General features: G+C 41.6%; 1 protein-coding gene across 2 annotated transcripts in view; it reads right to left on the reverse strand.

The window, feature by feature from the left end:
- Nucleotides 1-15,094, reverse strand: part of adamtsl5 (ADAMTS like 5) — a 53,323-nt gene that overhangs the window by 6,733 nt on the left and 31,496 nt on the right. For both annotated transcript variants that reach the window (XM_075466935.1, XM_075466934.1), the window contains exons 8-11: nt 11,924-12,047; nt 4,416-4,502; nt 3,732-3,895; nt 2,264-2,489 (exon numbers count right to left, since the gene is read on the reverse strand). In XM_075466935.1, coding sequence (XP_075323050.1) covers nt 2,264-2,489; nt 3,732-3,895; nt 4,416-4,502; nt 11,924-12,047 — 601 coding nt within the window. The remainder of the gene's footprint in view (nt 1-2,263; nt 2,490-3,731; nt 3,896-4,415; nt 4,503-11,923; nt 12,048-15,094) is intronic.

Here is a 15,094-nt window from a genome sequence, read left to right on the forward strand (position 1 = left end):
AAAGGAAGCCACACCCCCCAGTATGTATTTGCTGTGTGTGGACACACAAAAGAGGTGCATAACAGGATTAAAACAGACTACAGTATTAAGAGTGACATGTTTTATCATCAGTTATGGTTTAATCTAATAGCAGATTTTAAATGATACGTGTTCTGAAACATACAACGTGGGACAGTTCTCATGGGAGGCAGACAGCACAGCTCCTTGTATTTTTAGATTAAATTGATAATAACTTCATTATATCCTGCTCCAACATGATAAATCGTGACCGAAAAGTTCACTTTGTTGCCAAACACTCAACCCAGTTTTTTTTCTGGCAGCAATATGGGATCAGTTCTGTTTGGCTGATTTCCACCAGCTGGAAAATATTACCCCGAGAGGCTACTTAGAATTACTACGTTATTGAATGGAGCCTGAAAGAAAGCACAAGTCCTCGGGCAGTTTTCAGATTTCCATGTGACTATGAGTATTTAAGGAGAGATTCAGCACGGCTTATCGGGAGACGTGAACCAGCTGCATTCCTCAGCAGCATTCAGGAGGTCAGCGAGCACATAAACGAAGGTTTAAACTTAAGGTTCGTCATTTCTAACCCATCATCCACACAACACAGATGTTTTCACTCACTGAGATTTAGTGGATCTCAGCTCATTTGTACTACTGTGAGCTAGCTAATTTGCAGGCAGTACAATGCCCTCGTGTGTTTACCTTAGCTCGATATTTTTCCCTTGAAAGAGAGAAAATGCGGCCAGAAAGTTTCCCAAATGCCATATTTTTTTACTTATCTTGAATGATAATCAATCTCCCCACAGATTTAAAGTATTGTGTTAATTCATTAGAAATAAATGACTGAGAAATCCCGGGAACATCAATCATTGCATCTATCAGTGGTTCTTAAAATGCCTCCACAACTTGGCTTGAGTCCACTTTAGCCTATTGGACACTGCTAAGAAGTAACACCATCTGTCTATTTTATGAGTATATGTAAATCTGATGGTGTCAATGCACAGAGCAGGGGAATGACCCAAGAACAACAGACTTCCAACCATAAACCAGGCTGCCCAGCCAAGCTAAGTAATGGAGGTAGAAGTACTTTGGTAAGCCAGTTAACCAACAACCCGATGTTTGAAGAGATGAGAGAACGTTACAAAAAGACAACTATCAGGGCAGCACACCATTCGTCAGACATTAGAGTAGTGTGATCAGTCAGGAGCCATTTCTCAATAAAAGGGCTGGGAAGAGACAAAATACTCTGATTTGATCAAATGAAAATAGAATGATTTGACCGCACGACACGTGTAGAAAAGAACAGGCATATCTCATAAAAGCCACTCCTGCAGTCAAGCATGGGGATGGAAACATCATGGTGTGGCTATGCTTTTTGACGATCAGGATAGAGGGGAAGATGGACGTAGAAGAATGGTAACCCTGAGCAAGACTCTCTTTCAGGGTACTCAAGAAATCAAGATGGAGTGAAAGTCATCGTTAAAACAAGGTAATGCACTGAAGTCCCATGAAACACCACGTGGCCCTAAAAAGAAACACTGTGAAAGTCATCGAGTGATTCAGCCCGAGTCTTGACCTGAACCCAGTGGAACATCTTTAGAGAGACCTAAAAAAGGCTTTGCATTGATGGTCTGTATCCAGCCGGCTTCAGCCTCATAGTTTCTGACAGAAATAAAGGTAAAAACAGCCAAAGGGCAGGTATGCCAGGTTTGTAGGATCATTCCGAGGAAGACAAAAGTGCATTTGGGCCAAATGGGCTGACCTCTGCAGCTAGTGCTTTGTAGCTACATTGTGTGTTCGTCAATGACTGTATTTCCCAGTTTCTGGTGTTAGGCTAATTCTCTGCTCTGCCAGCTGATTGGGGAGGCATGGATAAACATTTAGTAGAAGTTTAGCTTTGGAAGGAGCTCTGAGGGGAGGGGGTCAAAGTTTTCCAGCTGTCTGGCTTTCTCTTGCTTTGGGAATATATCATCCAATGCAATTTTAAATGGTTAAAGGAAACTAGGGTGCAGATTATTTAAACCTGGGGGGGGTTTCTTAAGGTACTCAAGATTATAAAATGCAATCGGAAGGAAGATTTAAGTCGCAGATCGACATCCAAATTCCAGTCTTTTAGAGACCAAAACACTACACATTAGCAATACATTGGGGAAAAAAATGAGATAAAGTTAAAGATGAAGATTTATCACAGCTGGAGGATTTTTTTCCTAACTTCAGTAGCGATAAGGTTTGATTAAATGAAGGTCAGGACGGGTCTTACACCAGTGAGGTCGGGGGGTGTTTGGGGGAGGACGAGTGGTGGTGGTAGTAGTGGTGGTGGTTGTAGTAGTAGTGGTGGTTGAAGTGGTTGGTTGATTCCAGGGGAAGTAGTTGGCAGTGTGGTGGGCCTGTCGCAGTGGGCTTTTCCTCCCGTGGTAGAGGGCGTACAGGTCTGGTGGCAGCCAGTACTCATACTCGATCCCTGGATTTCTGTCTGTCGCCAGAACCTGCACAAAAGAAGAGCATGCAAACGTGTCCATATCCTCTCTCTGTGCATTATTGAGTGTAAGCTTTGCAACTACACACATTAACATAAATTAATTTAATCAGAAAATATGACTCTATTTGGTCCAAATTTCATCCAGCAACTTTATCCCATTCCACCACACTACCTCTACCATGTCTAAACATTGTGCTTTTGATCACAAGACCCTTTCTCGCTATCTCCGCTCATGTCCCCATGGGAAGTTCTTCCTGGAGTCTTGTTCCTGAACTGTTTTTTTTTCAATAATTTTTTAGTGAAGCCTAACCTTGCATCATTAGTTATTTAACATTACTGGAAGCATGCATGTTGAGAAACCATCCAAATGTATAGAAATTAGGCGATAACACAACTAACAGGAGCTAGCTTGTAGCTAGCAAGCTTAGTTGCATCTACACCACAGCAAAAAGCATCGCCAGAAACCCTCAACTGGTTTTTTAGTAAAAAATGTCGAGATAAAAGATTGGTTTTTGGACATTTTTTGCTTCTTTTACCTTCCTAAGTTTCCTCTCTGCAGACCTGCTGAGTGCATGTTTCTGCTAGTTGACGAAAAGATTTTTGTGCTGCACATGATTGTGACACTGGGCCCCTTACTTAGCCAAATTTTGTGAGGGGATTCTGCAATAACTTACACAAGCTGATCTTATTTACACTCTTTACACTGGCTGCCTGTCCATCAGAGGATAGACTTTAAAGTTCTGATGCTGCTCTATAAAGCTCTGAATGGTCTAGGACCAAAATACATCAGTGACCTCCTGACCCAGTATGAACCTTCCAGACCCCTCAGGTCATCTGGATCCGGTCTTCTATCAGTTCCCAGAGTCAGAACCAGACGTGGAGAAGCTGCATTCAGCTTCTATGCTCCACATGTCTGGAACAAACTCCCAGAAAGCCTCAGATCAGCTGAAACACTCAGTATGTTTAAGACACACCTATTTTTCATCTGCATTTGAATAAAGCTCCAAATCTGAAGCTTGAGTTTCAAAACTTAATCACATTTTAACTCCTGATTTTATCTATTGTTCTTATTTCTTTCTTTTTTGTTAAAAAATTAAAATCGTGCTTTTTATTTCTACTGTTTTAATGTCTCTGTAAAGCACTTTGAATCACCTTGTTGTTGAATTGTGCTGTACAGATAAACTTGCCTTGCCTTATTGGAAATTTAGTTACTAATCTGTCCTACTGCAGCATCTTGAGGGCTCATTACCATTAGATGGAGGTCTTCCTGGGTTGGCCCTGGCACCTCAAAGCTCTCCCAGGTGTCTGCTGAGCGCCGGTACAGCAGCTTGGTCCCAGCTACGCTATACTCTCCCGGGACGTTGATCTTCCAATTGCCGTTGATCAGAAACTGGGAGCGACCATTCTGCAGAGCTGCGTGAAGGAAGAAGGTAATAGGAGAGAGGGAATACTTTGGTGATGTTTTGAGAAATCGCTCAAATACTCCTCATGACTTTAATGATATTGAATAACTTTTAAATAATACATGTGTTAACATGGGTGAAGGTGAAGTAAAGGAGGGACGTCAGAGGCAGAAACATGCCAACAGTCTATGTAAGGCAGCCGTCTCCCCCTGGTACAGGGAGCGGGATTTTCCATGACACGAGGTGGAAACGAGCACCTTCACCTGCTCTATCCCTGTGGTTAGATAGAGTCTTTATGAGCATCACTTTCCAAACCACAGAGTGTGCCATTTCAGGTCCTGTTTTATTTAGATCTCATAAACAAGGATGAGAATAGATGCCCCTAGTGATTTTGTTGCTTGGAAAACAAACAGTGGGTCAAAAAAACCAGATGGGACGACTGGGCCCCTCCTGTCTCTGGGTAAAGGAAGTAATAACAAGTGTGTGTGTGTGTGTGTGTGTGTGTGTGTGTGTGTGTATCTGAGTCTTACCAAGATAATTCCTGCTGTTATCAGTGACTCGGATATGAGTGGCTCCAGCTGGTATCATGGCCACTTCATTGTATCCAAAACGCCCTCCTAGCAAAACAGAGATAGCCATTCAGAGGCTTGGCTTTATTGATAGTTTTTGTTGACCAACTACTTCACAAAAGCATTTTTTGGAGACTTTAGTAAATTAGCTGAAAGTTAAAAGCCTGAAATGTCCATACCCCTCGTTTTGTGCTTGGTTAAAGAACCATCGACAGAGATGGTGTTCTACGGTGTTCTTAAGAAGGATAACTTTCTTTTCAAAGCTCCACCGGGTGGAACAGTGAATGTGAGCGTGCAAACGCTTTCCGAGCATCTCCAGACACGCTCTGCTGGATTCAGGTCAACACTGTTGCTGAATCCAACACCTGTGTTTTCTTGGCAGTTTGCTTTCAGTCATTATCTCAAGCCAGGTATACGCTGCGGTTTTCAGCACTCCGAGATGAAAGATGAACAACATAAAAAGAATCACAGGGATACATCTGATTGTGGCTAAAAACAGTAGCCGAGCTCCTGTAACCCACAGCTACTAACCGGCACCACGAAGTGATGTGTTAGGGTTGAAAAACAAGCCAGAACACTGCTTATAAAAGCCAAAAGATAAATATAACTTGGAGTTTAGAAAAAAATCTGATTGAGTTGTGGCAGAAAAAGCCTCCTCCAGCTCATACAAAAATTTTCCATCAAATATAAAGGTGTAACTTTATGGAACAAGTGTATTCACCTGACAAACAGCTCTTCCTCCCTACCCATCTATAAAAGGGAATTAAAAGATCACCTGTACTCTATGGGACTGTCTTAATACTTTTTCTTCTCTTTTTTTGTTTAGTTGCCATTGCAATTTAGTCTTTTGATTTATTGTAATTTATTTCTTGATTCATTGCTTGATTATTGATTTTTGTGATGTTGTTTTTATTCTTTGTTTTTTTTTTCTTTCTCATTAATCCATTTGTTGTTTGATCCTGATGAGATGCATTTAATCGTGTTTATTTATCTTAATGGTGAGGTTCTCGATAAGCCCTCCCAGGGTTTCTAACCTCTCCAGCACTGATTCATTGCAGCTTATCATTTATTATCTATTGTGTATATATATATATATATATATATATATATATATATATATATATATATATATTATTTATTTTATTCTATATATTTCTTTTATGTGATATATTCTTGTTTGTAATGTTTTATTGAAGTGCAAACAAACAATAAATAATAAACAATACCATGACCACACCAAGAAGGAAGCAGCATGGAAACAAATAACCATGGCAACTGAGCAGTCGCTTTTCAGCCTGTCAGCTCATAAAACCTATTCTATGCTTGAATGTAATGCTTAAAGTATGTGTTGCTCTTCACATTCACAGAATACTATGATTCAGCTGGTCTGCAAACATAAAAAAATGACCAAGTCTGCCACAGTGTGCCTTGAAGTAAACTGTGTCTGATGTCTAAAGATGACACGGTGTGTAGATGCCTTCATTGAAATGCAAACCTTCACTCCAGTCTGAGATTCTGAGCACTCTGGGAAAGGTTTTAATTCAGAACTGCTCTATTTTTTTTGCCTCTATCCTCCTTTAAGTCCCTGACAAGCTCTTTACTAATATACCATAATGATTTGGTGGTGTACCGCATCACTAGTTGTCCCTCTGCAAAGCTTCTCCTGTTTCCAAATAGGAACCCTGCATCTCCTTCATAATGATCATTGAGCAATCATCTCTGAACTGAGAGTCTGATTACTCAGTCTGGCAACCAGATCAAGGAAGTTCTTGCTTCCAAAGTTCTTCAACATGACAACAGGGTCATCTGTCCCTAAACACAGAACACGTGCTGTGCATAAGGCCTCACGATGCCACGGGAGCCACATTTTAAGCACAAACGTGACGCAACTGTGAGCACAACAGAGTCACGGGCGCAAAGAACAGCAAGGTTCCCAGTTTTCTGATGTTTGGTGAGGAAAGTTTGGAAAATAAAGACCTTCAAAAGAGCAGCGGTGTGGTCTCCATTCGTTTTAACCTTAACACAACGCAGAGGTTTCATACCGGTTACATAAAGTAATAAAATGTAAAATAGTAAAAATATATGTACAAAGTATTTGTAAGCTCTAGGTTTTCATTGGTCACTGGAGCAAAGGCTAAACAATATACTATCACTACACTTTCCCTACAGACAGTGTGGGGAGCATAAATTTGATTCGTCAGCAAGTGGACGTACACTTTCCAGAAAACAAAAGCCTGGGTAAATGTTACCATCTCGCAATTTCCAGCCATGGATTGTGGCACTTCTTGTTCTTTTATATGTGGACAAATGAAACCTCGCACACGTTTTCTGGTGACACTGGGCTAAAGCTTCCCTCCGACTGACTGCAAAATAAAAAAAAGTGCACGAGAAGGATCCCTTAATGGCTTTATCTGCATCACTGGGCCTGTGCACTTGGTGTGAACCTGGACTATCAAAGCCTGTCTGTAGGCAGATGGATAAAACTAAATGACATCAGTGGATTTTAATGTGGAACGTTCGATTTCACACTTTCTAAACATCACCAATCACAATGTCAGCTATGGCGCTTACTATGGTACACGTGTAAACATCATGGAAGAAGAAGCAGCCGTGGCAACGAGCTGTTTTCCCATCCTGAGAGCCCCGATGACCTCATATGAGGTCAGAGAGCAACTTGTTGCCATCTCCACACTGTCTCAATGTAAGCCTGTTGGAAATGTCTTTATATTTTACTCTAAAAAAAAGTGAACTTGTAGCTCGACTTTTAACATAGGCAGAAACAAATGTGTGCAAGAGATAGTGATTCTGAGTATTTGTAAATTACTCAAAACAGCTGCAAAGTTAACATTTAACATTGACAATTCACTTTATTAGTATCATATTCACTGTTTTTATTTTAATTCTATACAAACTGATTGCTGCAGGCCTTCAGCGTGTACAATGCACTTTATATTTAGGGTTTATCTGTGAATGACACATCAAATGAGTGAAGATTAACATGTCGCTTTGAGAGGATCTTGCCGAACAATAGCCGGCTGTGGATCGTTTCATTATGGTGGTGTGATACCTTGTGTCCATGGGGTTTTCCCCATGTTTTTAGTTTTATGTTTTATCATGTTTTAGGTTGTTTATGTCTTGGTTTTTGAGGTCATGTTTAGTTCTAGTTTTGCCATTGTCTTCCCCACAGTTTCTGTTTGCTCTTCCACCTTCATTCACTTCACCTGTAGTTTTCTCCTCAAACTGCACTCAGTCACCAATCACCCTCCTCAGTATTTAGTTTCCAGGTTTCCACTTGCACTTTGTCAGATCCTTGCACCATACTCCGTCTTGACCACGCCACGCCACTTTTGGTATCCGGCTCAGCCACGCTTTGTTTCGACCTTGTTTTAAATGAATAAATCAAGTTTGTTTTTTGAAAGTCCGCATCCGTGTCCTTTTACGCCGCGCACCCACCCAAATAGACACCTTGATGGTAAATGTGATGATTTTTAAGGAAAAGGGATCTATATATAGGTCTCTGGGAAAAGATTAATGTCCAAAATCCTGAATTTCTTACACAAAGCAAAGGTCATGTACAGATTCTCACCTGGTAGCTAAAAGAATGCAAAAGCAAGTGATCAGAAAGCTGGACTGAAAAGGAAGAAGACAAGACAGCTCATTTATTCACTGAGGTGTGAGATGACTAACTGAAGAGAAGTGTGAGGGTAGAACTGGCGTGAAAAAGAAAAAGGGCAGAAGTGCTGCTGACGGAGATAAGAGCACGAAGCCTAAGTGAAGCTACTGTAACTGGGGGAAGTAAACGATGCAAAAATCAATCAGAGAGGCATCAACAACAATCCCGACAATGATAAATGGTTTGAAGTCTCGGTTTCTGACCACAAAGCCTGAGAATCTATGAGGCGGTCGAAAATCACAACCATTCAGAGCAGAATGAGTAAAAACAGAGACGGGTTCTATGGCTCCCCTGCTGTTCAGGACTGAAAAGCAGCCACAGGATGAAGTCCATTCATCGCAGTCTCAGAGGCAACTGTGGCTCCTCCTGCTCCCACAGAGGAGCAATGCACAAAGTTCATTTGTTATATAAAGATGCTGAGCTGCAACTGAGGAGATGTCAGCGTTATACAGCAGTGAGACTGAGGCCATTAGCCTTCCGATCTCAGAGGAGCCTCTTAGTCAGCTCCCCTCCGTCACTTCCCCCCTCGCTGAGAAACACAGCTGCAGGAGGAGAGAAAACCTCTCAAGGCCGCCGAGTCGCCAAAACAAAGCGTCCATTATCAGCCTGTTTCTTCTTGCTCTGTCTGAGCCTTCATAACACGGGGCCTCATCTGTCAGCTCTGCTCGACCTACACACAGATCAGTGTGAGAAAGAGCCGAGTCACACAACACAAGTGTCAGGCACCCACGTGCACAGCATCAGTTCGCCTTCCCGTCCTGCCCACATCTCTGCCAGCGTTGTTCAACCTCGGTCTGTGACAGACCTCCAATCACAGTCTGACCCATTGATTTTTACAGTGTTTCAGACTAATATGAATTTATTTCAGAAGTTTACAAACTTTATTTTTTTCTTTCAGGCTCGATCTTTTGGTTAAATCACCAGCCGACCACTAACTGTTCTTTGCGAGTTTACTAAGCAAATGTAGAAACAAGTGAGATGAAAAAAAGCTATGAAACCCTGTTAAGATTGACCACACTCTGTAGTAAAACATGTCTCACGATTAATAAATATATATAAATATCTTCAATGCCAAAGGAAAACCGATGAAGAGCAAAGTGTCCCTCATTCATCTGAACAAATCATATCAGCAGACATGCAAGGTTTTTTTTAGTAAAAACTTTATCAAGTCAACTAATTCTTCAAAACTTGAACTTGTCTGTTTTAGCACGATATTACATGTCTGTTGTATGAAGTTGTGATAACATTGATTACAATTTGAAATCTTTATAATATCTTTTTTACTTGTTTTAGGAGTCAGCAGGACTTCTTCTATGGTTGTGGAACGAGCTACCAAATGCTGTGAGTAGGGCTGGGCAACGATTAAAATGTTTAATCTAATTAATCACATGATTTCCCTGATTAATCACGATTAATTGCATTTGTACGCAAAATCCAAAAATGAATTCAAAAGTAGCGTATAGCTTTTAGCATTTAGCTTTATTTTAAATGTGCTGCCATATGAATGAAAGTGCCATAACATTTGTTGTGCAAACACACTTTTAACATCAGCATCTTTCTGTAGTTTTTATGTAGAAGCCTCGCTCCACTGTCTGTTTCCTTGAATGACTTGCTGCTATCAGTTGTGTGTTTTGCCTTTAAGTGATATTTTAGACTGGAACTACTACGCTGAGAAGACAATTCAACTTGGCAGAGTTTACAGATGACTTTGGTTCTGTCGACTCCGCCGTCTGGAAGAACTTTAAAATGAAAACGGCCGAGTAAAAGTTCCGTACCCTTCTCCATGTTTGGTGGATCCGCCGATTACTTTCTTTCCCGGTTCCACAGCAGACAGCAACAGACTTTTACAAAATAAAACCTGCATTAATGCGCAATAAAATATTTATCGCGTTAAATAATTAACAAGTTAACGCGATAATAACGAGTTAACTCGCCCAGCTCTACTCACGGTGCATGCAGGACATGTACAGACAGCCGTTAATCAGCAAATGGTGAAGCAAATGTAATAAAAAGCTAAAAAGCTACTGCTACTACATCACTGAGTTGTTTTATAACTGAAATCGTTTAATTTCCTCGTAAATTATTTGTGCTGCTTAACCGTAATGATATAATTCCAATGTTGAGGACCTGAATCTAAATCGGTGGCACGCCCACAGAGCTTCAGGATGAGGTTTACCTAACTTAGTTTCACTATTCTTTCCAGCCATGTTAAGAATGTATTTACCTGTCAGCCACAACATAATGACCAACCATCAGTGAACACCTCAGACTCTTTGACTTGTTCTCTAAACCCTTCCTGAGCTTTTCTTAGCATGCAGTAATCATCGTAAAACACAGTGACGTCCTATTACAAACGATAATGCAGCTGTGACACACAGTCAGTGTTGCTTTAAAAAGCAAAGAAACAAAGATTTGATATAATTCCTACCGCCTTTACTTGCATCTCAGGTGGCATTGAGTAAAACTCAGTGAGAGGAATGAAGGACGTACTAATTGGAAAATGATGAGGTTTTAATCGTGGATCGTTTTCAGTTTCCATTTTTCTATGAAAACAAAATCCTTGACAGAACTGCCTCTGATCAAACTGGGGATTTATGTTTGATAGATTCACCTGCAGTGGTCAGCATAGCACATTTTCCATCATCGCGTAATCGAAGATTTTCCCTTATTTGTGCAGAATTGACTTGCTGAATACTCAGTGTTGACACTGGTTTCTCTCAGTTTAGCCTGCACAATCCCAAGCAGCTTGTACAGCAAACTTGTGAGAGATGGTCCGCCTGATCATTCATCAGGGCTCTTTACAAGCTGCTATTCTTCCTCTATGATAGTGTTTACTGCACACGGGCAAACCGAAGAAAAGCTGGCAGACTTCCTCGCTACATGCAGTCTAACCCCACATTATCCTCCAGGTGCCAATAAAGTTAAATGTTTTGGTGGCATTGAGCCAGAATGGCTCCAAGAAGTTTGTGTTCCTCCTCTTCCTTCCTGAAAACTTAACCCCGGTAATATTGAATCTGTTATTTGTTAAAGCTGACCTCCTGATGGGCAGCAGAGTGCTTCCGTTACCATGGTTACTGTTGATCTCATCAGTGAACAACGCCATCTTGATTAAGCTTGCATGAGTAAAAAAAAAAAAAAAAAGAGGTCCTGGAATTAAAGGGATAGTTCGCTTCTTTTGACATGAAGCTGTATGACATCCCATATTAGCAACATCATTTATGAACATCTTCTTACCCCTGCTGCGTCCTGTGAGCCGAGTTCCAGCCTCGTTTTGGTGTTGATGAAAGTAGTCCGGCTAGTTGGCTGGGGTTTAAAAAATAAAGCGTTTTGCTTCTCAAAACAATATGCGTTCAAAAGCCTGCTGACAGCCGCGCCTGTTACGGTGCTGCTACACAGCAGGCAGTGATACGAAGGGAGAGAAAATAGGGCCGAGTGATTGTGAGGTCTGACTTTTTCCTGGAGAACGATTTTGTGATGCAAATGTATTACTCTTTTGAATGCATATTGTTTTGAGAAGCAAAACGTTTCATTTTTTAAACCCCAGCCAACTAGCCGGACTACTTTCGTCAACACCAAAACGAGGCTGGAACTCTGCTCACAGGACGCAGCAGGGGGTAAGAAGATGTTCATAAGTGATGTTGCTAATATGGGATGTCATACAGCTTCATGTCAAAAGAAGCGAACTATCCCTTTAAAGCCACACTGTTTGGTCTGAAACTGCTTCTTCTTTGCAGGGACAAACGATGATGATTGTGTGTGGGATGCGTGCACGTGTGTGCGCGTGTGTGCATCCTACCTGCCTCCTGACCGTTGCTCTGATACACACTCTTGTGGTGCAGACAGGAGGTGTTGTGTCCTCCACACACCATGCAGACATCCTCCTGCTGCTTTGAACCCAAGATGGAGTCACATCCAGGCTTCTGTTTAACACACAAACACACAGCAGTTAGAGTTTGGTCTCGTTGGAGGTCGATGAGACGCGACCAGCATTCCATGCTGTATTCTTTTAGAGAAATTCCTAACCTTTCCTTTGGCTTTGTCTTTCAGTCACCTTTAATACTGTCAGGCCTCAACTAATTCCCCCCTCAGTCTTCTTCCCGTGTTTGCTTCTCTCTGTCATTTCCCCCTCTCACAAACATTTACTCTGGTGAAAAACAGCACACGGGGCCCTCGTGAGGGGAGAGGAGGTCGGTGAGTTGTCTCTGTAAACATTAAAACGTCAAAGCAAAGAGCAAAGAGGAGCACCGGGTGGGTGTCGGTGTGGAGGAGAATCTTGCTGCTGGATAGATTCCAGCGGCTGCTTTCTCTGTTGGTCTCCATCTCCCTCTCTGCAGAGCGAGTTAATCAAGGGGGAGGTTCCCAAGCTAGAGAGCAACAATCCAGTGAACCTATAATCAACTCCCATAAGCTCCTTTGAACACACAAAACACTTCAAGCATCTATGTGAGCACAACAGGAAATGAATCCTCGGTGGCCAGGTGTATGAGGGCCCCACTGAGGGAGTGAAACGCCACGAAACTCTCAAGCGTTTGTGGGAAAAATCCTCCATGTTAAGAATCAAATAGATCTAATACTGATTTTTGAGTCTGCAATTCTCATATGTCACTGTCAGAGGTGGGTAGTAACGAGTTACATTTACTCCGTTACATTTACTTGAGTATCTTTTAGAAAAAATTATACTTCTATGAGTAGTTTTAAATCTCTATACTTTTTCCTTTTACTTGAGAAGATGTGTGCAGCAGAAACTGTCCTCTTACTCCGCTACATTAAGGCTGATTCTTACTCGGCGCGACCTCGCTCATACTAGCTGGTCGCAAATGGCGCAAATGGTCACGTGTCCCAAAATTCCGCCACGCCCCCCTTCGCAAGTTAGAAAATCCTCGCGCGGCGCAAGGGCGCGCACACAACTTTTTTTCTGACTTCGCGCGCGCTCAACCGGAAACAGCTGACCAAGAAAAAGAAAAAATGAACACTGCAGAGACCGCGGTGACCGAGAGGGTGCGCCTCTACAAACATCTGTACGACACGTCTATGAAGTTACACTGGGACAACGTTTGACAAAGTTCGTCTTGTTGCAAAGGACAAACATTCCACCTTCTCTTCTGTTTTTGCCGCAGCCGCTTAGCTCTGAGATACATATACAGTTCTACACCCAGAGTAAATTCATTCCGCATCAGATGTGCCAGCTTCTGCTGACGTGACACCACAGGTGGCATTGTGTATGCTTTCTTCGTATGCTTTTCAGCTTGTTTCCTCAACAGTGACGCCCGCTGGTCTGGAGAGAACTGCAAATGTGACGCATTCTCGGCGCAAACTGCGCTTATGAGCTGAAGGAACTGTGAAGGGGCTGGCGCTTTCGATGACGTCATTAATGGTTCTCGAGCCAGAACAGTTGCGCATTTGCGCCGAGTATGAATCAGCCTTTAGGCTACAATGAGCTGGTTACTTTTCTTCTTACCTCTTTGGTATTCTACGCCTCATTATTTTTATCCCCCCGCGTACGCCTCATTTTAATGTTTTATTCTGACAGAGAGAGAGACTTCCGCCAAAGGCTCTACCACCTGACTGTGTTCCACCAATCAGACGCAGCCGTGCAGTCTGGTCACGTGACCGTACTCAATCTCAGCGGCGGGACGGGTTAGCTTTAGCATTAGCAGTCGTAGCAAACAAACAAAGAAACAGATGAAAAACGTCAGAACCAACGGTGGGAAATGAAGACGCAGACGAGGCCTCATACTGAAAGCATGTTTACCTTACAAAGAGTGAGAAACAGCAGCTACATTATGTGTCTTCTGTGTCAACCAAAACAAACGCACATTTCAGCAGAAACTCAACATCTAACTTGAGGAAACATGTAGCGCTAAGTTTCCTAAACTCATTTTTTCCCCCCATGGATAGGTGAATGTTTGTTTTTTAGGTTACATATGGGTTACATATGTTTTAAACATTTCCTAAGTCTCTTTTATTCTTCATTGAAGTACTTGAATTTACCTGGATTATTTTAATTTAAGCCATTTTGTAATTATTCATTCATTTTCATTTATTTTATCAATTGGATGAACTCTAATTGGCCTAAAGAGGATTATTTAGTAGTTTTGTCTGTCTGATTGAATGCTTGTGTTAACAAAAAAAATCAGACGTTACTCAACAGTTACTCAGTACTTGAGTAGTTTTTTCACCGAGAACTTTTTTACTCTTACTCAAGTAATTATTTGGATGACTACTTTTTACTTTTACTTGAGTCATATTATTCTGAAGTAACAGTACTTTTACTTGAGTACAATTTTTGGCTGCTCTACCCACCTTTGGTCACTGTCATCCACACTGAGATACCTTCAGCTACTGATCACCTACCAGTAGAATTTAAAACAGTTATTCAATTTTATTTCATCCCTAAAAACAGGCGACCGCCCCACAAACCTGCTGTACACTCCTGAGTGCTGATTAGATAGAAACTTTGATAGTGAACCTGAAAAACTTTTGCTAAATATGAGAATATTTGTTAGATTTCGGAATTGAACAGTTTTCCAAGAATAGCTAGTATCTGGGAAGTGATAAAACCAACAGCCTGGTCTCATGACACAGCACATAGATAAAGATGTTTTGTGTGTCACAGCCAGACACGCAGACTGAAGGGACGGCTTAGTTGTTACTCCTGCAAATCTCGTCTCTTTGTTCTCAGGTGATTTTACACAATGAGCAATGACAGGATGAAATCCCGCTCTGTGCTTTTATCCTAACCTCAACCATTTCATGTGCTATTTTACCAGCATAAAGCTTAAAAAGCATGTAAATGACTTGCAAAAGTGCACCCAAAGTGGTGTCCTATCTACCGCGCACTGCTTATGTGTTGAGATGAAACTGAAATGCTTCCCCAGTCTTGCCTGACATATGATTTCAACACAAAGGGGCTTCCGTCCAGCTGTCATTTCTTAGTTTTTTTGTTGTTTTTTCATGCTCTAGTTGC

This window comes from Odontesthes bonariensis, chromosome 1 (genome assembly GCF_027942865.1).
Source record: "Odontesthes bonariensis isolate fOdoBon6 chromosome 1, fOdoBon6.hap1, whole genome shotgun sequence".
Classification (NCBI taxonomy): domain Eukaryota; kingdom Metazoa; phylum Chordata; class Actinopteri; order Atheriniformes; family Atherinopsidae; genus Odontesthes; species Odontesthes bonariensis.